The 25,188-nt window shown below is 39.4% G+C and overlaps 1 protein-coding gene across 1 annotated transcript in view; it reads left to right on the top strand.

The window, feature by feature from the left end:
* The window catches only part of LAMA3 (laminin subunit alpha 3), a gene marked incomplete at both ends in the record, with an annotated part of 116,709 nt that overhangs the window by 57,270 nt on the left and 34,251 nt on the right, over nt 1–25,188 (top strand). The window contains 14 exons of the mRNA XM_080340023.1: nt 1,531–1,628; nt 3,763–3,928; nt 4,486–4,612; nt 4,700–4,839; nt 5,200–5,315; nt 5,840–6,051; nt 7,340–7,544; nt 10,065–10,209; nt 10,986–11,126; nt 12,521–12,685; nt 15,500–15,601; nt 16,694–16,777; nt 17,712–17,942; nt 21,738–21,851. Coding sequence (XP_080196149.1) covers nt 1,531–1,628; nt 3,763–3,928; nt 4,486–4,612; nt 4,700–4,839; nt 5,200–5,315; nt 5,840–6,051; nt 7,340–7,544; nt 10,065–10,209; nt 10,986–11,126; nt 12,521–12,685; nt 15,500–15,601; nt 16,694–16,777; nt 17,712–17,942; nt 21,738–21,851 — 2,046 coding nt within the window. The remainder of the gene's footprint in view (nt 1–1,530; nt 1,629–3,762; nt 3,929–4,485; nt 4,613–4,699; nt 4,840–5,199; nt 5,316–5,839; nt 6,052–7,339; nt 7,545–10,064; nt 10,210–10,985; nt 11,127–12,520; nt 12,686–15,499; nt 15,602–16,693; nt 16,778–17,711; nt 17,943–21,737; nt 21,852–25,188) is intronic.

Below are 25,188 nucleotides of genomic sequence, written 5' to 3'. Positions count from 1 at the left end.
TAAATTGTCTATTAGCTCCCTGCAGCAATTGCTGTGCTAACAAGACCCATATTGAAAAGACCTGGATATTATTGGTCTCTATCTCCACATGTAGAGTCTCTTGTGCTAAGATTCTCTTTACTTCTAAATTCTAGTTTTCATTCACTGGAGAACATGTTGCAAGAGAAATTTCAATATTCTCATGAAATACAGGAAATATTTCCCTGTGTTAAATGTAAAGACTGCACTTAGCAAATAATAGGAAGAAAGGGGGGAAAAAAGAAGAGCTCCTGGTCTATGAGCACTAACTATGGAGTCAATGGCAGCAGTTTTGGAGTTAAAGACCCTCATGTGACCCCCTGTCATTTAGATCAGAGAGGCAAAGGGGAACCACCGCCAATGCTGGGATTCAGAAATCAGGTCTAAATAAAGAGGAGATGGTGTTCCCGAGGTTGGCTTTCAAGAAGGGCTCTTGCAAATTGATAGTCTTCACCTCATGCTGATGCATAGGAGTTGCCTAAACCCAGACTGTGTTTTGCACTAACTTTAGCTGCTCGTAAAGTGCAGTTCAGAGCTTCAGAGTCTACCCTTGCTCTGTTGCCATGGGCTGGAGCCCTGGGAGTCATTACATGCTGGACAGGCACAACATTTGCTGTTCAGGAAAGGGACTTTTAACATTCTGCCTTCTAGCTTGTGAAGGGTTTCTAGTCCCTGCTTGCTACTGCTAAAGCACAAGCTGAGCTCCCTTAGGGCCTGGTTCTAAACTGAAGCACTTTGTGCATTAAAGAATTCTCCTTGTACATTTTTTAATTATGTTAATACACAGTGCTAGTCATCTTACTGCCTATCAGGTACTTCTGTCTCCTTTTCAAGCAGTTCATGCACAAGTATTCTAATCTGCACTTCTGTGTTTTGTAAGTGCAAGTGATGTGTTTTATTAGTGCAAACTGTTGTGTCTACCCACAAGCTTTCCCTTACATCCTTACCACCATGGCTACCGCAGGACTACCACAGCTTCATGTGCTCATGTCTGGTTCTACTTAAAACAAAACAAAACAACAACAAAAAAGTCTCATTGGGAGCTTTTAAAATGAGTTCTGAATCTATTGGGAGAAATCCTGCTGTCACTGAAACTCACTCCTACAGATTTTGTGCAAGTGTTTGTGCCTGTTCTTCAGAAGGTCTAGGAATTCACCCAGGTTCTAACACCACAGATGAAGTCTTTTTCCCTTTGTTCGCTCCTTGTCTAGCTTCTAACCACCCAACGCTTGTCTTCTGTCATTCCCATTGCCACACGTGTACTTACGTTTTAATTTATTTAACTTCCCAACAGCCAGTCTTCTCCTGAGAAGGACAGAAAAGTGCTATTCAGCACTGAGGTATTGAGGTGCAGGCAGCGAATAGGACGCAAAAATTTTGTGGGAAGTCCATGACAGAACAATGCTTTGGGCTCAGGTTTCCCTATCGTAAAATTAGGCTCCATCCTTCCCCCTCATCCCCCCCTGTTATTTATGATGTTAATTGTTAATTGTGCCTTGTGCTATTTTTCAGCACAAGGTTTGTATTATTTCAGCCAAAGAATTTTCTTCGGAATATGTGGATCCTAAAGTACAGTGCATAGCTGCTTACAAGAGTACCCATGATGGAAGGTAACTTGCTTGTTTTTATTCCTTGTATTTTCTGAAAAAGACCTTGAAAGGCAGGCTAAATGGCATTTTTATTCTTTTGAATGAAGCTTTGCTCAGTGGTTTACAGGTGATTTGTAGACTGCTTTTGCAAAGTGGTATTTGTAAAAAAAGCTAAAGTGTTAGTGTTAACCTAGATAGCCAGGATTTTGTTAATACTAGCATATTCCAAGCCTGTCTGAACCATAGAGTGCTAATGCATTAGAAAACACACATCTCTCACAGGCTCTCTGGTGTGACAGGTGTCCAAGCTGGAGCAACATTACGAGTTCTGTGACCTGAAATCCTTCCTGCTCCATCTGGAGTTTCATTCTGCACGTTACTGCTTCAGCTGTTCCAAAATGGCTTTAATTTGCTGTTAGGTAGGGGATGGGACTGCCCTTTCCTGCACAAATCTACCAGCTTAACTTGGCAGCAGCAAATTACTCAAGATGTAAACCTTCACTTCACAAACAAGCCATTCCCTCGTCCATCTCATCATGGGGCCTGTATGGTTGGTCTGCCCTCAGCATTCACCCCAAGCAGCAATGCCACATGATCCTGCTCCTCCGTTATACTTGTATGGGATCAGTAATTAGAGCACTCGTATGCCACTTGGTTGACCCAGGTTGATGACTCTTCTCTTGCTGTGAAGATCCAAACCTGAACTTTCACTTCCCACGTGGTCAGTTTGGGGTTCTGCAGATCACTCGTCGTGTCCTATTGAAGCTCTTTTCTCCTTATATTTTATTCTTTGGGCCAGAGAGGAACTATCGCTGCAGTTTTCAAACCAGGGAGTCCCACATTTCAATTCCTGCTGCACTCCCCAGGATGTCCCTCCTGATGCTACTCCTAAGGCTTTCTTCCTACTGATCTGGCAATGGGAAGGGCCTCAAAGTAAAAGTAAATGTCATTTGCAGGACTTCAGAGGCAGAAAGTGTTGATGACTAGGTTTAACAGTTTTCCAGACTGTAGCTTCTAATACAATGGTTGAATTGAAATAGTGAGCAGAAAAATTTGGATAGTAAATTGGATAAAAGCATGTGACTATACTTGGCTTCCAAGCGTGCATAGCATTGAATTGCAGCTTTAATCATCCTGCTCAGAGTGCGACAACTGAGAGTAGCTTTTTAAAACTGAAGATACTTGTCCTCGCACAAAAGGTATTTTGCAATCCTGCATGTTTACATTCTGAGTAAAATGGGGGAAGGAGGCTGGGTGAAAAACAAGATTTAAAATAAAGCTAATGTAGAAATTTGTACTTTTTACTTTGGTTTTGTGGTTTTGGTGTTTTTTTTTATGTCTCTGTTCTGTCATTGAGACCATTATCTGGCAGCATTTTTGCTTTTCTGAAAGTGTTTAGTGTTCACCAAGTCTTGGCTCAGTTTAACAGTATTGTAAGTGGATACTGCATGTGATTTCCCACAAAGGCCTGGCAAATCTGTCTGTCCTGGCCCTGAAACACACTTGCCATTGCAGTTTTGGGCCTGTCTTGAGCGAACATTAATCATTGTCTGTTGTATACTTACGAGAAGTGAACAAATACTAGCAGGAAACCCCCAAAAACATTTTTTCCTGCATTCTTGGAAAATGCTTCTCTCCATCAAGTCCTTCAGAATTAAATATACCAAGGAAGGAATAGTTAAACACAGCAGTGAATGAATAAGGATGCTTTCAAGGAGCACTGTTGTTTATTTTGGCTCCATTTCTACAAATATTTGAGTGTATACTTAACTTCTAAGTACTTAAGTAGTCCAGTTGACCTCAGTGGGAAAACTTGCATGTTTAAAGGATACACCTACATAAATATTTGTAGAACTGAGAATTCAATACACTCTTGGTTCTTTTAGGCTTCTCTTTCCTAGCAAACTCTTTCCATTGACATTGTTCAGGGGAGTAAAACCAGTTAATGTACATTATCCCATTTGTGAGTTAAATCTATACCTCTTGTTTTCACTTACTTCCTGATCATTTACATAGAATCCAAAGAGTAACAGGGGTTACTATTGCATTATTAAATGTACTGCAGTCTAATATATTGACTTTTGTGAGCTCTTCCTTGTACAATGCTTAAAAAATTCTCCTGGCCCTGAGAGTAATTACATAATTCTGGTTTTAGTGCAACGTGCATTCCCTCAGTGTATGAAACTCCCCCAGCAGCTTTGGTTTTGGATCCATTCAATGATGGGAAAATTCCTGAAGTACAGAGAAATATACTGTATGATCCACCAAGTGTCACTTCATCTCCTGACTCAGTTAATGGAGTCACCTTGACACCATTACAGGTATCTTGTATTTTGAAAATATTGTTTCCTAAGTTATAAAGCACGTTCTTAGTGAAGTTACATAGAAGAGATACTTCAAGAGTATTGAAACTTAATGATGTGGTACAATCAAAATGTTGCAGACTGAGTAAGCCACCAAGAAAATATACAAAAAGAGAAACAAAATTGCCAGCTTGTTTCTGAACTTCAGAGTAGCCTCATGGACTACGAAAGAGCATTAGATATGCTTGGCACACACACAGATAGGAGCATGCAGTGGTAATGACATATTCTACATATTTTGCCATATTTTACAATAATACTAGAACAAGCTGCCCAGAGAGGTGGTAGATGCCCCATCTCTGGAGACATTCCAGGCCAGGCTGGACGGGGTTCTGAGCAACCTGATCTAGTTGAAGATGTCCCTGCTCATTGCAAGGGTTGGACTAGATGACCTTTGAAGGTCCCTTCCAACCCAAACTATTCTATGATTCGATGATTCTTTGGAGATATTGCTAACTTCGCTGCAGGTAGGTGAAACATATATGTTATCATCAGAGCTGTTCTTGTTTCTGCAGAACCAGATTACCTTGTGTGGCAGAGTGCCCCACTTAGGCAGATACGTATTTGTGGTACATTTTTATCAGCCAACACACCCAGTATTCCCCGTGCAAGTGCGTGTGGGTGGGGGACGTCTGTGGTCAGGTAAGCATTTGAATTTGATCTAACCCATTTCCTTTCTCAGCATTTTTGTACACGGAACATTTTTTGGCACCACGTTTTTTCTTCTAGGTTCCTTCAATGCTTCATTCTGCCCGCACACCTCTGGCTGTCGGGATCAGGTGATTGCAGAAAACCGAATTGAGCTTGACATTTCTGAAACTGAGGTCTCTGTTACAGTGATGATACCAGATGGACGAACGCTGGTTCTGGTACGTTTAGTACATAAATGTACTTGGAAATATTATTATCAGTTTCACCATTCATTTAGAGGTAGATGCAAAGATGAAAACCAAAAAGAAAGAATTTGATTTTTAATGTTGTGTTCCAAATTTTTAGAATTTTGTGCACTGCTTCTGTTTTATTTTAAATTTTTAAGATATCATACACTGGGGGTTTTTTTGTTTTATTGGGTTTTTTTCATTTTTTGGGGTTTTTTTTCATTTAAAATGTCATGGGTTTTGAGAAAATCCAAAATGCATAATGAAGCAACTTTTAAATATATAAATGCCTTAGCCTGTGTCTTTTGCTTTTCTCTGAAATGTACAATTTAGCTTTTTTGTTGTTTTAAGGAAAATGTCTTAGTTGTTCCAGCAGACACCTACAGTTACAAAATTCTTGACAAAAAGACAGTGGACAAGTCATTTGATTTTATCAACCAATGTGGAGGAAACAGTTTTTATATTGAGTAAGCATCGCTTTCTAAAAAACAGCATTTGACAGCAAGCTGGGAAATAGTATTATTTTCACTCTGTATTTAAGACATATATATAAAATCCGCATCATTGTGCTACATTAAAATGCTTTTCATGGCTTACGCTGGCCCATTAAATTTCCATGAGTCATTTTTCCATGACTTTCTATTGTAAATGAAATGTAAAGGTAGAGCTTTATTGCTCACAGTACAAAAGAAGAAAATCTATGTCATCTTTCTGTCTTTGGTATTTCCATCTTTGGTATGTAGTATTTTGCTTGGCATGCCTGAACTGATATGACTAATATATGCACTTTTTTTGAAAAAAAAATCTCCTACCTGCATGTTCAAAGCCATTCACCACTAATTTAGTTAAAGTATATCCTTGCATGTACAGTGATGCTATCCTTATGTCAAAGAACAAATCCAGGGCCCTAATTTACTGAACCACTGCAAAGCACGCTCAGAACAATTCCCAAGTGCCAGTACTTATATGATTTATATTTCAATTTAAATAGCCCAGAAGGATCGTCTGCCTTCTGTAAGGACTCTGCGAGGTCACTGGTGGCTTTCTACAACAACGGAGCTCTGCCATGTAATTGCCACAGTGCGGGTGCCATGAGCCCTACCTGCAGCCCCCTGGGAGGACAGTGTATTTGCAGGCCTAATGTCATCGGTCGTCAGTGCAGCCGATGCCAAACTGGCTACTATGGATTCCCGTTCTGCACGTGTAAGTACATACTCGGACTTATTCAGCGCCTGACCCGACCTTTTATTTAATTCTGCAATTTCACTGCATAGGTACTGCAGCCTCACTTTTCTCCATAGGGCTTGATCATATGAGAGGCTGGTTGAGCCACCTTATATGTCACGTAGCATAGCTTTCAGTTTAATGCAGAAGTAACCCCATTCCCTTTAAGCACATCTAGTTCATGATGAACTGCACCTTCACATATGTTGTCCAATCAGGTGTGGCAGGTACAGTTTTACTGGTTACTTACAGTTTTACTGGTTAAAATTCATATTGCCACTCTTTCAGTCAAATGGATTTTTCTGCACTGACTGCTAAATCCTGTCTAAGTTATTGCTGTTGTATCTGGGTTTATATCTTCAAGATTTTCTATAGATAATCAGACACATAGCATCCTTAATTCTTCTTTTTCTGATGTTATTCTAAAAAACATCACCAGATTTATAGATTACACCAAGAGTCTTCAGCAGCTTTCCTAGATATTATACTCTAGGTTTATTACTGTTAATTTGTAAAAGTTGTGCTCTTCACACCAAAAGTATTTGTCGTTGAATCCTTGGCAGTTTTGGGAAATTATAATAATGTTTGTGGTGAAGTTAAGCAACCAATCTGTGGAAAAGAGCTGGGAACTAAAGCTACTCTTTGAAACCACCATTATAGTCACATGTTGGTTTCTGTGACCCTGAGCTTAAAACTAGTGAGAGAAAAGAATCATGTGCTTTATACATAAGGGTTGTATGTGTTTGCGTCAAATGCAAGTCCAGAGGAGGCCACAAAAATGATCTGCGGGCTGGAACACCTCTGCTCTGGGGAAAGGATGTGAGAGTTGGGGTTGTTCAGCCTGGAGAAGAGAAGGCTCTGGGAAAACCTTATTGCAGCCTTTCATTACTAAAAGGAGCCTGTAAGAAAGATGGTGACAGACTTTTCAGTGAGACCTGCTATGACAGGACAAGAGGTGATGTTTTTAAAGTAAGGGAGGGGAGATTCAGGCCAGGCATGAGGAAAAAATTCTTTACAATGAGTGTGGTAAAATCCTGGCACAGGTTGCCCGGAGAGGTGGTAGATGCCCCATCCCTGGAGACGTTCAAGGCCAGGCTGGACAGGGCTCTGAGCAACCTGATCTAGTTGAAGATGTCCCTGATCATTGCAGGGGGTTGGACTAGATGAGCTTTAAAGGTCCCTTCCAACACAAACTATTTTATGATTCTACGTTTCTGTGATTGTTGGTTGAGATGTGATTGATTGTACAACTTTTTCTTTGACCTAGTATGCAACTGTGGGCAGCGTCTTTGTGATGACGTGACTGGTAAATGCATTTGCCCCCCACAAACTGTGAAACCAAAATGTGAAGTGTGTGAGAAACATTACTTCGGCTATCACCCTCTTGCTGGCTGTGAGAGCTGCAACTGTTCAAAAAGAGGAGTCGTTAATGTGGCAAGCCCAGAATGTGAAAAAAACAACGGGCAGTGCAAGTAAGTTTGGGTTATGTGCATTATAAACAATGTATGAGTGTTTTGATTCACTGTTCTTTTCAGTTATTTGGATGGGATGAGGGAAACTCCAATAATGATGAATAGGGATTTAAGCAGTGCTTGGCGATAGTGAGAACTCAGCTGTTTCAGGGATACCTGCAATGTTTATTGAAAACTTGGTTTGTGCAGGTAAACAATAGTGGGATTTGAGATTCTTGGGCCTGCATTCTGTTTGCCAGTGACGTGCCATGTCAGTTCTGGTAAGTCACCAAATCTGTGTCCAGCAGCAGACCTCACATCAGAGCTGCTGACTTCTGGACATGTGCATCATTTGTAATGGTGTACCTTATCTCCCCAATTCTTAAAACTTCACATTTGACCTTCCACAGTCTGCCTAGGTTTAAGTCCAATGATGTTTTTAAGTACCATAATGCTTGAATGTTTTCAATGAATTTTGAAATATTTTAATGATAGGTTCTGTGTGTATGGAAAATATGGTTCTATTGGAGCTGTAGGTGATAACTCCCCTTATAATTATGCCTCCTATATGATATATCCTTATTCTTCTGTAGGTTAGCATGCTGAGATGAAATTTTTTTGTTTATTTAGTTTTAGTCTCGTATTTACATCCTCTAAAATAAGTATAGCATACAGCTACCATAGGGAATGTTCCCATATTCAGATGCTGTCATTATTAGTATAGTTGAACATTTCTATTATTTCCTTGGGAAAATCAAGTCCTTAAATAGCAAGCACAAATACTTGTACATGCCAATAAGTTGTGTAAGGCCTTGGTTAGTTTAGTTTGATTGATTTGGCTATGTTTTGGTAGGGTTCTAACAAAGAGAAATATCATCCTTCCTGCTCTGCCATTAATCCTGTAAATCCTGTAATATGATAGAGGACACTAATTTTCATAGAATGCTCTTATTATTTCCTGAATTTAAATTTTTTCCTAAGTCTGTCCTTTTGGTACAAAGTCAATAATTTTCTTACCCCTAAGGCAAAACAGGAATCTCTCTTCCTATTTAGAAAGTGTAGCATATTCTGTATCTCCTGATGCACTCTCAGTCTGATTAGTCTCTGCTTTTATTTTTCCTGTACTGTTCAAAATAAAAATGAAAATAATACTATGCAAAAATTTACTTCAGTCAAATAAAATTTAATACTTCAAAGAAAGGCCTTAGCACATTTCAACTCGAGTAAAATTGAGGATATTTTTTGCAGAAATAGTCACATTTTTCCATTTCAGTGAAAAGCTGTATTGCCTGATTATAATGGTGATATTTTTCATGTGCGGCCTAATTAGAGATATCAAAGAAATGACAGTTTATGGAAAAAAGATCTGAAGCAAAATTTGACATTTACCTTTTGGGCTGATTGCTGAAGTGTATAGCTAACTACTACATTCTGATTAATACTTTTCCGTCTGTGGATTACATTAAGTTAAAAGTCCCCATCCAGCTCCACTTATCTGTATGTGGTGGTAATGCACTCAGAGAGACTCTGAGAAGCTTTGCCTGTTGTTTGGTGAATTGAGTAATTGCTTTCATGTAATGCCATGAGGTGCAGTCTACCTTGTCCGCATACTTTGTTTCTTCCAATTAAATTCGTAGTGTTAGTGCACATCTAAATTTGGTGCTGAGAGCCAAAGGACACTCCACTGACTTGCTGGACTTTTAAAAACTATCTCACCACAACTGCAATGTAAAGACGTGGATGGTGGTGGTGGCAGACATTATTTTTCAATGGATTCTTACTCTCTTGAAACCTCCTTTGGGCTGGTACAGACAGTTTGCCAGCACAGACAGGAGGAAGAGTGATCATCAGACCTACATTTTCACTAGTTTTACCAGACTGTGCAAGTTTGTTGTAAAGGTAGGATGAAGTAGCTGCTGCTAGTGAACAATGTTGTCTCTTACCTCAAGCCTCGTTCACAGTTTGGTGTTGTTTTTTGGTATCTTCTGTACTTCCTCTAAGTAAACCCGAGACATCCAGCCTCCACTGCGAGCAAAGTGGATTTTTATCCTTTGTGAACAGTTATAAACTAACCAAAGCCTTGTGGTAGGTTGACGTCCCCATAATTATTCATATGTCAGGGATTCTCCACCTCTGTGTTAGCAGGTGAACTCCTTGAGAAATGCCCAGTCACAGCCTCCAGCTATAAATCATCTTCCAGCTCCGCTTCCCTGTGTACAACACCCATATTTCACCCCTTGGTGTACAGAGAGAGTAGTTCTGCCCTGCAAGCACTGAATAGCTGTAGAAGTCTAATTCCATTGTGAGCATTTATAAGCTTTGAAATCAAATCCATTCCTAATCAGTTCCACAACCATATAAAAAGTCTCACCTTTGGAATAAGAGAACAATACTAACCTGCTGCTGAAAAAGTGATGAAGTTGTGTCATAGCCATGCAAGCACTTCAAAGATCCACCTGCCTTTTGCTTTCATCTTCCCTTCCTTGCTGCATTCCTGCCCCCCCTCCTAACTCCCTCCTCTGTGTGTTTTTGTTGATAAAGATGCAAACCAGGAATAAAAGGACGGCGGTGTGATCAGTGCTCTCCTGGTACTTATGGTTTCCCAAACTGTGTGCCATGTAACTGCAACAGAGATGGAACAGAACCAGATGTTTGCGATCCCCAGACAGGAATTTGTCTCTGCAAGGTCAGATAAATCAAATTACTTCTGCATTCACAAGCATCGTTTACACGTCAGTGACTATTTTGTATTTAATGGGGTAAACAAAGTGAGTTTATCATGTAGTTTTCAGTAAGAATTAAATACAAAACAATCACACCTTGCAGTATGTGCACAGATTATCATGGTATCAGTTAAATACCATTTTTAATGAGTTCAATATCTGTCAATTTTACAGGCGCTCTTAGGCTTTGCAGGTTGTTGCAGTGCTGCAGAGTGGATGTCCATTGATTCATTGAAGCAGTCTGTACCCTGCACACATTCACTTTATGCATCTGTATCTTGACTCTTGGATGTTAACCAGGTCCCATGCTTTTTTTAGCCATATTATGTCAGTTGACATTTCACCACACCATTATATCCAGGAAATCTGCTTTTGTTCTGTTCTGCATAATTAAATGTGATAAATGTGAACTTTCACAAGTGACCTTTTATATTGTAGGGTTGGAAAAGCCAGCAGGAGGGTTTTGGCAGGGAAGTTACCAGCTGTCTCTGACTAATATTTATTACTCAGTGATTCACTTTATAAACTGGATAGACAGCTCATAACTAAGTCTCCAAGAAGCCAGTTTCATTTGCATGTGGAATATAGTGTATCCAGACAATCACACATTTTAATTCATGTTTCCATACCTTTAAATAATTATTCTTTCAGAAGATTTGTTTTATGTGCAGGAAGTTTTGGGGGCCTCACCAAAACCAAAAGGCAAACTCTGAGATTTCTTTCAATTATGCTTTAACAGGAGAACGTTGAAGGTGCCGAATGTGATATTTGCCGACCAGGATCCTTTTATCTGGACCCTTCTAATCCCAAGGGATGCACTTCTTGCTTTTGTTTTGGGGCAACCAGCAACTGTCGCAGCACAAATCTTCGTAGAACCAAGGTGTATTCAATAGTTTTTTTTCTTTCCTCTCATGAACCTGCATTTATTCCATTAAGGACATGTCCTATTTCTTCCAAAATTGAAAATATATTTTACAAGTTTCTGGGGAGGAAGAATATTCTGCAAGCAATAGTGCAGATGTAGTGCAGCCTTGTTAAAATGCAGTTGTAGTGGGAAAGTGCCTTTCAACAGAAATGGCCCTTTTCACGTGTTTGTTTACAAATCACTAGCTGGACTGAAGTGGAGCTGGCCATCTATTGCTGTGTCTTCAGACACTTGTTCATCATTAAAGTCAATGGTGTCCTTCAACACGCTTTGATAAGCACATCATTTTACATGTCTATATCACAGCTGCATTTTGAAACCTAAGACATGTGTGACAGATTCTACAGAGATTGTAAAAATTGTATCTCTTCCCTCCCTACTAAAAAGACATGACATCAAAAAAGGAAGACAGATTTTAGTAGTGTAAATAAATGGTAAGATGGCTGAAGACTGGAAAAAAAAAAAAAAGCAACAACTGCCTGAAAAAATACAAGAGAAAGAAAAGAGAGAAGCAGAGCCCTGGAATAATGGATGAGTAGTTTAGTTTAGGCTTGGATGTAGACTAGATGCAATCCAGATTGTGCCACTTCACTGTTTACCAAGCAAAGGATGAAAAACTGGCCCTTTTGAAGTCAGTAGCAAACTTCCATTTGCTTTATGAAAATTTCCTCTAGTGATTAATTGTCCTCACAAAGACTGTTTTTGGAAACATGTCTATCTTTTTGTGTTATTGCTCTGGCCAGCCAAGGTCAACCCACCACAGAACTGTTCTGGAACATACACATTATGCTTTCTTACTCCCAGCATAATGATAAATAACAGGATGTATGGTCTTTCATGAAATGACACCCATGAACACAAAATGTGCATTAAAGAGCCAGAATGTTAGGCTACATTGCCTGCCTCTCCAAAATAACTTGCCATGTCCCCTCCCTTGCAGTTAACCTACCAGAACAGGTCCTCACTCTGACTTTTAGGTTATGTCCTTGGTTTGATTTTGGAATGGACTTAGAAAAACACCTTCAGATTATATCCTTGGGTTTGTGTACACAATTGTTACTCATCTTCAGAAGGATTATGACTTCATGTGACTGAAGATGGAGTTGAGGTTGCAGGTGACAAGCCAAATGCCTGCATCCCAAGTAACTTAGGCACACCCATCCCACTTACACTCTCTTTTGAGGTCCTTGCAATATCCACTGTGCAGAGACTTAAGGCTGGCTCTGAAGTCATTGAATTTCATGCTAAGGGAATTGTAGAGGCTAAATAATTTCTCTTCGTTACTGGATGCTGATAAAGTTTAATAAAGGGTGAGACAAGCTTTTATTTCCTTTATGTATTTTCATCAGTTTGTGGACATGAGGAACTGGCGCTTGGAGGCAGTGGATGAAAATATTGACATTCCAGTCACTTTCAATCCGGTCAGTAATAGTGTAGTGGCTGATGTTCAAGAATTGCCTGCTTCAGTGCACAGTTTGTACTGGAAGGCACCACCATCTTACCTGGGAGAGAAGGTAAAAGACACTTAAGTCATCTGTTTTAATAACATGTATTAATTTTTTTGCCAGCATATTTGATAAAGAGTCTTGTTGGTTTTCTTAGATACTTTTCTCCCTCTTCCCTCATGACCTTCTCTCTCTTACTTGTCATGCTAGAAATCACAACATTTGACTTCTCAATACAGTTATAAATTATAAACCAATTATAAACCAATTATAAACCAATAATAAAATTATAAACCAATAATACAGAATTAATCATCTTGGTGGGTGCCATGGTCAGGAGCTATGGTTCAGGGAGCTGATACCTTCAGCTGCTTTTCTGAAACCCAGAACACATAGATCTTGCCAATGTGCCCAAATATCCCTAAGACTCCCTAGAGTGCCTCCTGGGCACATTTCCGAAAGAATAAAAGGTGATTACATGCTCAGTGGCATGCAAAAAAAACCTCAAACTTTTGTTTTCAATATGTTGCTTGGGAAGAGCAACACCTGGTTTTCTAACCTTTGTATTCTTTGAAGTGCTTGCTGCTTGCTGCAGGTCTTCTGCCTGTGTTGATAGCTGCTGACCAGTTGTAGGACACACAGGCTTTTCAGATGCAATCTTACCGTCATACAAGTGAAAAAAAAATGAATAGACCCTAGGGCATTAAAAATAACACAATTTTTGAAGTTCTTCCTAGTCCCCATTTTAAGGACTAGAGCAGTATTTTTCGCCCTGCTCTCCTATGCTCAGAGGTAAATTTCAGTTAAACAGCATGTTTAGTGAGGGTGCTTTTTGTCAGTTATAGAGGTTCTACTTTCAATGTCTGCAACTCATTTTTCAAATAAATTTCTTGATAAAGCACACTTTATTTGCTACAATGTTAAGCCAAAAAGGACTTTTGTTGTTCCCACAACATATAAGGCAGGCAATTACCCTTGTTAAGCACAGCTATTAAGAACAGTGCTGAGAGTTCTGTGTTGAATGTCACAGTATCTAACTAGGCATGCCATGACTTGCTTTTATTTACCATGACAACACAGTAAATAAAACAGTTCTATTTTTGGCCCAGCTTTTACCGTACACTGTGTGTAAGCATATATTTTGACACTGGCTGTACTGTAGTAGTGAAAGTATCCCCCAAAACGCTACCTTGATTCTAGCTTTAGAAGCTCATACATGTACCTGTCTTTCATGCTATTGCATTCTGAAAATGTCGGCTTTTGGTCTGCTTTCAGTGATATCTGGTTTTGGAAAATGTGAACAAGATCACCCCAGACATTTTCAGTATGATGAAGATATAAATACTGTTTCCTCTTATCTTAAACCTTTTAACTAGTTACCCTGAAACATTACTATTTAGCAGAGTATATTTCCTGTCCTCTCTCTATTTTTTCTTTGCAAAGTTAAAAGTGAATAAAATATAAAACCTACAGCAGTGCAGAAACTAACAGTCATTGAAAAATTCAGATCACATCATCCTTATTTTCTGCTCTTGTGTATTTTAACATTCTATTTAATAGAGCACTCTTAAGGTTAGAAAATAAACACTGTGCATATAGAATACAGAGGGTAGTTTACAACATCAATATTTTTCCATTATAAAAAAATAATTAAGCAAGCAGTAACATAACAGCCGGTCATATGGTGCAGTCCTAAAATGTGTGTTAAACAGGAAATTAGCTCTAACTTGAATTCTCTTATATTTTTGAAAAAACATATTTATATGAGGTTGTTTTGATTACGTTGGCAAAATATGGCCAATGTTCCAAATGATGCTTTTGAAAAAGCAGTTGGCTAAAGATAATATCATTAATTATGTTCCTGTGATCCAAGGAACAAATTTAGTACCAAGATGTCTGTGTTATGTTTGTAATTCATCAAAGTATATGGGAAGGGGTAGAGTGAAGGCTGGTGCTTACCCGCAGAGCACCAAAACCTGACAAAGCTGTTCTTCCTCCCACATCAAAACCAAGCATAAGCCATAAGAGCAAAAGACGCAAAACAAAATAGTATCTATTTGGCAAAACACCTGATTTCACTTAGTACCCACAAACTTTCCTCCTAGGCTCTTCTTGGAGCAAACGCTGTCTGGGCAGTGCCTGGAGCTTCTTTTCCTCTCAATATGTTTTGAACTGGGTCACTCAGACACAAGCCCTGTAAGCTGTTGGTCAGATGATTCAGACATACTCACCTAGGTCTTTGTTTCAGGCAGCAGCATATGTATTTGTTTGGGTTTGAGGCCACCTGTGGTGGAGCCAAAAGAAGTGTAGTTTCAGCTGAACCTACAGCAATGTTCTGTTTACAATAGTGCTGATATCGGTAGAAGTCCTGTCCTCCATGAGGTGGAGCAAAAATTTCCTGATTAGATTCACGCTTGTAGTAAGGTTGAAAAATGCTGGTCTGTAAAACCCAGCTTAGTCTGACTTCTGCTTTTTATCCATGGTTGTTCATGGGGTGCATTACCATTTTCACTGTCAGTCTGATATCAGCTCCTTGATGAGCCAAATCTGTTCTGTAGAGTCTGGGGAAGACCAATGTTCATGTGAACACGTGATTTCTCCATGACCACAGATGGTGCAATCCCAGGTATGAAAAAAAACAACCCAGTGCAGGTAACCTTCCAGAGGACAGGTACTGCTCAAAAAGTGATGCCAGATATGCTAAGTAAACAAATTTAAAGAATTTTCTTCCAAGGAACACATATTTTTATTTTTGGACTAAAGAACAAAGAGTAAATATATTATCTGCAGTGCTGGAAAATGGGGTAAACTTGAATACAAAGTTATATTAATATCAAGCAATAGCACAGTAAAATACCTCTGGTTTTGTGCATTTTGTTATAGCTTTCTTCATATGGTGGCTTCCTAAGTTACCAAGTGAAATCTTTTGGCTTACCTAGTGAGGGCATGGTTCTTCTGGATAAGAGACCTGATATACAACTAACAGTAAGTTTTGAAACTTTTTATTTTAAGCAATAACAATACCAGAATTTTTTTCTGTTAAATGACAACTGTGGCAGATTTTGCTCCTATAGTGTGCTTAACTTTTATTACTTGCTGCATTTCTATTAACGTGCTCTTACTACATTTTATTCAAAGCCATCAACACACACCTATCTCTCTTGCCAAAGTAACATATTATTAAGCATAACTAACTTGAGAGCAAATGAAAAGATAAAACAGATTTTTTATTTCTGTAGAATGCACCTGTGGAAAAAAAAATAATTAATGCCTTGCACAGTTGTCAACAAGTATGGCCTCAGCTCTGCAAAGTGCATTGGATTCCATATGTAATTAATCTTGCTTTTTGTGAGAATTTTCTTCAGCATAAAATGAAGTATAATTAGAAGACTTCAAAGGGCTGAAGTAAAAATTTGTTTTAGATTAACAGTTTTTTTAATTTAACCAGTTTAAGGCCACAATTGAAATCTTTTACTGTTTGTTGAAATTCCTAAGGGAGTGACTTTTTTTCTTCAGACCATCAGAAATACTAACTCAATATTCTAGGATTCTCACTGGGAAACCTGTCCCATAAAGTACTACGGTAAAAGTACTACGGTAGTATCCAAACTGCACCAGGATGTCAAGTCAGAGTCCCTGTTCCTCAGTCCCTTATTAGTCTTATTCCCCTCCTCTTGCCAGCCACAAATTTCCAAGGTAAGCTCTAAAGATGATATCAGGAAGCAGCTCCTTTTCTGAGACGGTGTGGCAGCAAAGGAGACTGAAAATATAGAAGTGTTTTTACTCAAAAGTAATAACTAGTTCCTCTGAAAACTGGTAAGCAGTAATTTAATTCTCTTGGTGTTTTATTGGAAAGCAAGGTTATTACTAGGCAAAAGCAGTGAAAACTCTGCTGACTCAAACACAGTGTTTGCTATACAACTTCACTGATGAAATGATATACAGTTTTCCTAGTATTACTTAAGTTTTCATCCCCCAAATAACAGCATTAATGTGCTTAACCAAATTTTATTGCATCTGAACAGTTTACTGTAAAGAGTAGTGAAACATCAGTGTTTTATCCTCATTCTCACACAGGGCCAGCAAATGAAAGTTGTTTACATGGATCCCAACAACCCACTGCCTGACCGTCAATATCATGGCCGTGTGCACCTGGTTGAGGTAAGAAACAAAAATAGAATGACCTTCGCTTTTCTTCCCAGTGACACATAAATCATGCAGAAGTGCCAAATACCTGATAATGTTAATGAATATAAAATTTAATGCTGCGGATCTTAAGTAAAAACTTTATTTTCCCTCTTTAGTGCCACATTGAATCTGGGTTCTTGTTCATGCCACTTACTTTTAGCACCTTTAAGTCAGGCATCTTGTCCAATCTAGTCCGTAGCACTCCCTCCAGGGCCAGTGGAGTAATACTGGAATCAGTCATCAATGGAAGATGATTCATTGCAGCCCTAGACATGTACTTAATAGGGATGGAATGAACTGTTATCTGTTTTTCTTGGTGTCTAGGTACCTAGTCTTGAATGGGTGTCCAGCATTTAGGTAGCTGAAGGGAGCAGGGATCATTCCTACCTTAAATCTGTGCTCAGAAATTCAAACCAGGTTATTTCCGTCTCATGTGTAGGCAAAAATTAAAATGTTTCTTCATGCTAGATTTCATTTTCAGTAATGCTGTGTCTATTAGTAGCAAGAAAGCATGTGAAGGCAGACCTCAAAGGTTAGATTTGTAGGACTTCACTTACTCTTAAAAATAAAAGCATTTTCCTCCACTGTTTTGTGGTTTGGTGGGTGATACCTCAAAGAAATTTGGATGTCTGAAGAAGAACCTATATGCTTCTTCACTTTTTGATACCTCAAACCTATACATAGCTTGCAAAGTATAGGTTACACCCCTTTTAATGGTAATTATTGCTGTGTTCACATTCATTATATTTATTTTCCTGACCTCTGTTTCACCCCACACCACTTGGCACTATAGGAGTCTGTTCCACACTTCTTTTTTCTCCCTTTTTCCTGTCATCCTGTCTTCTTTGCAGATCCTCTTAAAAAAGAAGCAGCTGGGTTGTGCTCATTTTGTGCCCTTAATGTGCAGGGAAACTTCAGGCATGCCAGCAGCAATAACCTTGTATCCAGAGAAGAACTGATGATAATCCTGTCTCGACTAGATGGTTTACACATCAGAGGCCTTTACTTCACGGAGACTCAGCGATTAACCCTTGGTGAGGTTGGGCTGGAAGAAGCCACCAGCATGGGAAGCGGCAGTGTTGCCTACAGCGTAGAGAGATGTTCCTGCCCTCCGGAGTATGCTGGTGACTCATGTCAGGTCGGAAGCATTTGCCTCCATCCTGTACCATTATCTTCTGTCTTGCCTACAGCTGTTCACACTGATTTAGTTAGAAGAACAGCCTGGTTATTAAAGTAATTAAACATGCTTCTTGTAAGCCACTTTCAATGGCTCAAATACTTTCACTGTCTAAGAAGCACTGTAGGGTTATTCAACTCGTGATTGCTTTTGTGGAGCTGTGAATGTCATTTTGTATGTGTACAGCACTATAACGAGGGATTCTCCTGTGATGTCCTGTGACAGGCTGAATAATCTTGGTTGGTACTTACTTTAATGCAGAGAAGGTCAGAATTGACTTGATCACAGTCTGTGAGACTCTACACAGTGAAGATTCCTGGTGTTCCTTATTTTAGCAGGGTCTAAGGGAAGTAACCTGGACATAGATAATTCTGGATACTTTTCTGTTTTATAGGAAAATGTTTGAAAGCTGAAGTTAACACATTTGCAAAAAAATATTTGGAGATATTTTTATGAAAGATAATGTAAACATTATAAAGTAACACTATTACCTGAAGAATGGTGAAATCCTAGCTACAGTTGTATATCTCGTCCCTCATGCTGGTCCTATAGCTGTAATTCTTTTGGTTGTCACTTTGCTTAGTTTAGAGCTTGACTGTTCCCACATGTAAGCATTCAAGGCAGCAGAATAAAATACAGGAGAGATAAGCAGTGTACAAAGTGCACAAAATATGAGGAATTATTCTCTCAGAAAATGGTTGAGGCTTACCATAAAGCAGCAATTGCTGTACTAACCTTGCAAACATTTTTGAAATGAGAATGAAAGAATAATTTCTAGACTGGAGCAGCTGCAGAGAGACCGACCAAAACAACTTTTATGGCTGGCTTATGCCTCATGTGTGTATGCGCGGCTCAGGGCAGCTTTTCATCCTCTGTCAGATACCATTTTGGAAGTATTTCTAGAAATGTGGGGTTTTTTCATATATTTGATGTTCTGTGCCACAAACAAATTGATGAGCATTGACTGAAATTCCTCCTGCCATTCCATTGCTTTCAACAGACTGCCTCAATAAACTAAATTGTTGGGGGTTTTTTTGTATAACCTTGTAGAAATACATAACGAAAGGAAGTGATCAAGACACTCACCTGGGTAGTTCATAAGCCCCGTATGTTTATGCAGCATTACTCAGGCAGTGATCTACTGCTCTAATCACCAAGCTCTGTCTGGCTGCCTTAGGTGGGGTGGAGGTGATGCCTGCCACACCCCGACTTAGGTATATATTGAGCTACAGGAACTGCGGGGTTACTTGTTAACCTCAGGAACGGTAATGTGTGCTGTACAGCTTGACTCATGGATAAAGTTTAAAGGTGGGGCCCATCGCAGCGCAGCGCCTCATTAATCTGAGTCAGAAGCTGGAGAAGAAGGGTGAGTATAAGAGAACGAGCGAGCGCCAACAGGAGAGCAGTGTATGTTTGCAGCGGAGCTAAAGGAAAGCGATGGCCCAAGCGTGGAGGCCAAGGAATGTAGGATGGCTGGCTGTCATGTTAGTAGCCCTGGGGCGTTGTTTAGCACAAGATATGCAACAGAGGCTATGGTATCCTCACCTGCAGGAGGGGAGTCAGCAGCAGCAAGTTCAAAGGGATTTTTACCTGAGACAGGTAATTTGTTCATTTTCCCTTCATCTTGTGTGTCCTTTTTTTCTTTGCTTTTAAATGAAGTAATTTGATAACAACTTATACACTACTTAATATAAAAGTAATAAGCAGGCTAATCTTATATCTCAAAGTAATTTGCTAACAAAAGTGTGTGCTAGAAGTTGCTTTTAAATTGCTGTTTACTTGAAAACAGTCAGCCTGAACTCCAAAGCATTGTAAAGTGCCTGGAGCTTTATCTTCATCTGGAATAATTTGTCAGTATCATGAACGCTGCTTCAAAAACAAAGTGCCCACGTACTCCAAATGTGTTGTTTTAAAGACAGCATAAATAGAAAAACAAAAGGCTGCACAGATTTTTTCCAAATGCATTTGGATGTATTTTTAAAATAAGTGACTCATTTTGCTCTCCAAAAGAGACTTTCAGTAAATAAAATTTGCATGCATTAGAGCCTATATTTTACTTAGTCATGCTGTTTAATGTATTTCAGGCCCTGTTTCCTTCAGAAGCTGTGGATATTGGCTCCCTGTTGTTCAGGGAACTTATTCACCATTTGAAAAATGTATCTAAAGGGTTCCAAGTGCCTAATCGAAATTCAGTCCTTGCTCACATTGAATTCAGTACTAAAAACTCTTGATGATACTAGTTTTCTGCTTTTATTTTTTTAAATTTAATTTATCCCACATATAAAGAAGGCAAAGGTGTTGCTAGCAACTGTTGTTTAAACAGCAATAACTCAATATTCCTTTTGGGATCTGCTTTGGGAGAGGTGATTTTTAGTTTTTTGTGTTTTTTTTTTTTTTTGACAAATTCATTCATTAATCCTGTCCCTGCATAAGTACTTACACCTCACATCGCTTGAACATGTTTCGAGACACCGTCCTCCAAACCTTTTGCTCTTCATATTAGTCTCATCGGTCTTGGTGGTGCAATTGCTATGAGAAAAGATTTATGGCTTTAAAGCTCATCTGTCACCTGTTTTCTGAATGTCATTGGGGCCACCCCTAATGGTGAGGTGGAGGTGAGTTATAGGTGCAGTGCAGAAGTACGTTGCTGGAGGCAGGAACCTGGAAAATGTTGGTTTTGTGGGGAGCACAGCCTTCTCCCCCCTTTCATACAGCTGCTGATCTTCCTTGCACCACACCAGCTTAGTTACTAGTCAAAAGGAACTAGGAGTAGAAAGGACAGATTTATGTCCAGCCATTTTTGGTGTGGTTGGTGTGCCAGGAGGAGGGTGCTGAGCAGGGAACGTGGGCATGAATTTTTTTAATTGGTCTATACATGGAAAGTCTGCCTGCCCAGCAAGAATTGCTTGTACTTTCCCTACCCCTGCACTTTCCCTGCCCAAGCCAAAGAAGAACATGGTTTTAATATATTAGTTACTACCTTCCTGGTTTATGCTGACAACTTCATGTCTCTTGCTTCATTCATAACATTCCTCTGGTTCAGCTCTCTATTTAAACCTGACTTTGATATGACAGGCTGTGCTCCTGCTCCTGTGTTCTCAAGAGCTGAACATTCTTCTCATGCTTCCCAGATCTCTTGGACAAGCTTGTACTTAGAATTAGACCGCTCTGTGTGTTTCGTAAGATCACCTACCTCTGTCTAACCATAGCTTTGTATAGCTCCAGGTAGAGTTGTTGTGGAAGTCATGATGAATTCGTGTAAAAGAGATCTCATTAGAAGTATTTCCAAAGAACACAGTGTAATTAAATTAATATCAAGGTTTTACTTAACCACTAGCTAATATGTGAGATTTCCATGTATTCCTCTTTGAGAACACTGTACTGTGAATCTATATCCAAATCTTTTTCTGTGGTTTAAAAATCATATTCCACACCTTTGTACATAGCCACAGGAAATGTATTTTGCACAGAGGTTAGAGTCAAAATGATGAAATCCCCACTACCACAAAGTGTAGAGCCCAGGGTTCAGATGAAACTTCTTCAGCTCCATTCATTGCTATTCACTGTGTTAAAATACTTATGATTTAAACAACAATACAGGCTTCAACAGTATGGGCTTAGAAGAGCTTGCAAGGAAATGTATACCTTCACTACCGCTTCAAAATGGCAAACAATTTCAAAATACCCTTCCCATAACCTGTAAAACTTTATTTTCGCCAACACTCACTATTTTTCTTCTCTCTGCTTATTGTCTAGGAATGTGCCCTTGGATTTTATCGTGAGAATAAAGGATTATTCACTGGACGCTGTGTCCCCTGCAGCTGCAATGGAAATTCAAATAGGTGTCAAGATGGTACTGGAAAATGTATTGTAAGTAAATACTAACATTCAAGAAATATTTTTTTTTAAGTGAAAAAACCCTCACATTTATCTTATTGCAGCATAGACTATACAGTATTGTTAAACTCCTAGCAACTTAAACTTAAAATGATCCTCATTCTCTGTATCTTTTACTGTTAATAAACGTAAGTTTCATACACTTACATGTAAATTTAATGTAACTGTGGATGGTTAGAATAATTTGTGTCCTTGTTTTTGTCTTCTTCTTTCCCCTATAATTTTTGTTAGCTCATGGTATAAAAAAGGCATGAAAACAGTACATATGTGTTTGCAGTTATTTACAATGAATATGGATCTTACCATGGCATATGCAGTACTTAGTTTTATACATATATACTAGGGTTTGCCAACACATAGCATAGCCTTTGCAGTATCTCTTCTTTAATCATCATCGGTAAACCTCCACTAATCTTAATTTACAGCTAGATTAATTTAAAAATATTGGAGTAAATAAGATGAGATAAAGGGGATAGATGGTAGATTAATTAGGAAATTTCAGCTGTTACAGAAGGTATAGTGAGGCAGATTTGCTCCCTGGCATATGATATTAAACCCCAAGCCGCCTCCCGGGAATGGATCAGCCCTCATAGCAACGCAAGTGTGACATTTGGCCGACTGTGCTTCTCTGACTTATATCCATTAGGCTTCTTTGAACAGTTTGTTCTGAAAAGTTCCCACTTAAAAAAACTTTTCACTAATTTTTCACTTACTGTGTAAACAAGAACCATGCCAACATCTTTCATGGTCTGTCTTCTCTGTTATTTCTTCCTTGTTCGTGCTGCATCCGTTCTGCCTGCGGTGCATTCCTGTGCGTTATGTCATTCCCCTGACTTTGTCTCCACCAACCCTCTTGCTTTAATGGAAACTTATAAACCAATTCTGCACATTCTGGGGGATGACTTACAGGCTGCTGCTTTGGAGAGGCAGGGCAGGCCATGACAGGAAAGTGCTGCAGCAGAGCTATAAAGTTGAGGACGTTTTACTTCAGATTAAAATTATAAAGGGAAAAAAAAAACAAAAACAAAACCAAAAACAAACACAATTTTTTCTTTTACCTCATGAAGTATGTGATTTAGGATTCTCTTTAGCCTCTCCTTCTCACTTTCAGATAGATTAACTTTCAGATAGATAGAGCTAAATCAACACTTGGCCCTGGGACAAAATTTAGGGCAAGCGAAGTCATCCAGGATAATGCGGTGAAAAATGAAAGCCCAGAGGGCCTGTATTTCCATCATGAGCCAAGAAGAAAGTTTGTGTAGAGGAGCCATGGAACAAAGACCTGTATTGGTGCAGAGAGGACAAGGAGGCTTCCCAATGTGGAGCTGTTAAGTTTCATATCCGAGGTGCAAATCTTGCTCACGTGGCCTCCTTCTTCCCACTTCTCACCTGGAACACTGGACATGTCAGTGTTCATACCTTCACATGTCAGTGTCTCTCCAGTGACAGCCTCCAGAGAAGGCTTTCTGAGGCTGAACCCAGGCTGACACTTTTCTCCGTGGCAGCAGTGCAATCCTTGCCAGCCCAGGCAACACTTGTCCCACTGGTTGCTGGTGGAAGGACAGGGGAGCAGTGCTGCGCTGCTGAAAGTAGAGGAGAACAAGGTACAGGAGGAGATGAAGAAGACAAAAGAGCTGCTTCTCCTCTGCAGAGGAAAGCTAGCCCTCTGCCACAAGTCGGGCTTTGTGTCCTCATGGTCCCTGCCTTTCCTTCTGAAAGGCAGGTTCTCTCAGCAGCAGCATGACGCTAAGACTTGCTCATCCCATGACAAGTTGTTTCATGTCATGTAACCCCTGTGTACATAGGTATTTCTGTTGTGGTCCTGACATGCTCTGTTCTGGCTTCCTTGTGCCGTCCAGGTGCGTATGGAGCCACCTGAGAGTCTTCCTTTCAAAGCTGTCAGTTCTTGGAGGTCTGGAGATGCTGTGACTCCAGGGGTGTCTCTGGCCCTGTGAAGCTTGAAGGAGGACCCATGAGGGCGTTGCTGCTCTGGTTTCATTCCACCATGCCTTGGGAGCACAGCGTTATGTTCTTCAGTCCTTAGGCACCGTGTAGCAAGAGGAAGAACATGCCACATTAAGAGTGGCTTATATGTGACATATCTTAAACTTTCTTTGGCAATATATGGAATTTCCACAATTTCTATAGAGAAGTGAGTAAAATAAAAGTCAAGAGATAAACTTTGGGAAAGGTTCCTCCAAGATGACACCAAAGCAGTTATTTTTAAAGACTTCTCTTTTAGTCTTTTTGCAGTTTAATTTATTTTTCAGGATTATAACAATTTACATTAATTTTTCAGAAACTTTCTGAATTTTTCATGAAGATTTTTCAGGAATACATGCACCAGCTTTTGTAGAGGCTGCATTTTAAAATGGTTCTTTTTACACACATAGTGTCTTCATATTTCTTTAGCTTTCCCTAGCTAAATGGCCCACACATGAACTCGAACTTTTCCTGTTCTTTCCCAGAACTTTTCACAAGTGAGCCACAAATTTAATTCTTTAACCAAAACAAAACCAAACTAGGGGTTACTACCTGCAGCGGCTGAGGGAAGGGCTGTTGATGTGGTTGAGGGAATCTGGGTGTGAAGAAATCTGGAGAATGGAGTGTGAGAGAAGATGGGTGAGACACAACTATCTCATTTGCAGGGAAAAATGCTCCTCTGCTGCAAAATGTGGTAGTAGGGCCTTCAGCCATAGCCTTAAGCCACTAAAGTCCATGAAATGGGAGTGCAATCTGCTCAGTGATTGTTTTCAGACAACTTCACACTTTCTCTTTCCACCTTTCACTTTATTAGTATACCCCCAACTCTGTGGGACACTGGATCAGTATGTTGCACACTGAAGGAAACAGTTGTAGAACACGGGAGTATGAATGTCTCTTGAGTGTTGGTCACATGGAGTTTTTATGGCTGATCAAAACTATATTTGAACGACTTTTATTTTAAATTAGTGTTGATTTAGGTAATGCAAAAGCAACTTGTTCATCCTCTTCCTGTAATGCATAAATGTTTGTGACAATTGCACAGCACCAGGAATAGGACTGTTTCTAAAGTAAGATATAATTCCCAACAATTTTGTCATCAAAAAAGTGCCTCAATTATATCAGATTCAATTGTTTTCCCAGCCTTTTCTTTTCATTATTTATTCCAGTTACCCCAGATAATTAAAATTACATATACACTGGAGAAAGTACATGAAATTCAATTCTGATCTGAAGCTACTAAGATAAAGACTTTTTTTATTAATTTCACGGGATTTTTTAAAGAGCTCAATTAATAGCATGCTTCTAAATGACATCTGCCTTTAAA

Source organism: Nesoenas mayeri (assembly GCF_963082525.1).
Source record: "Nesoenas mayeri genome assembly, chromosome: 2".
Lineage (NCBI taxonomy): Eukaryota > Metazoa > Chordata > Aves > Columbiformes > Columbidae > Nesoenas > Nesoenas mayeri.
The sequence above is the reverse complement of the archived record's forward strand: the minus strand, read 5'-3'. Positions and strand labels throughout refer to the sequence as shown.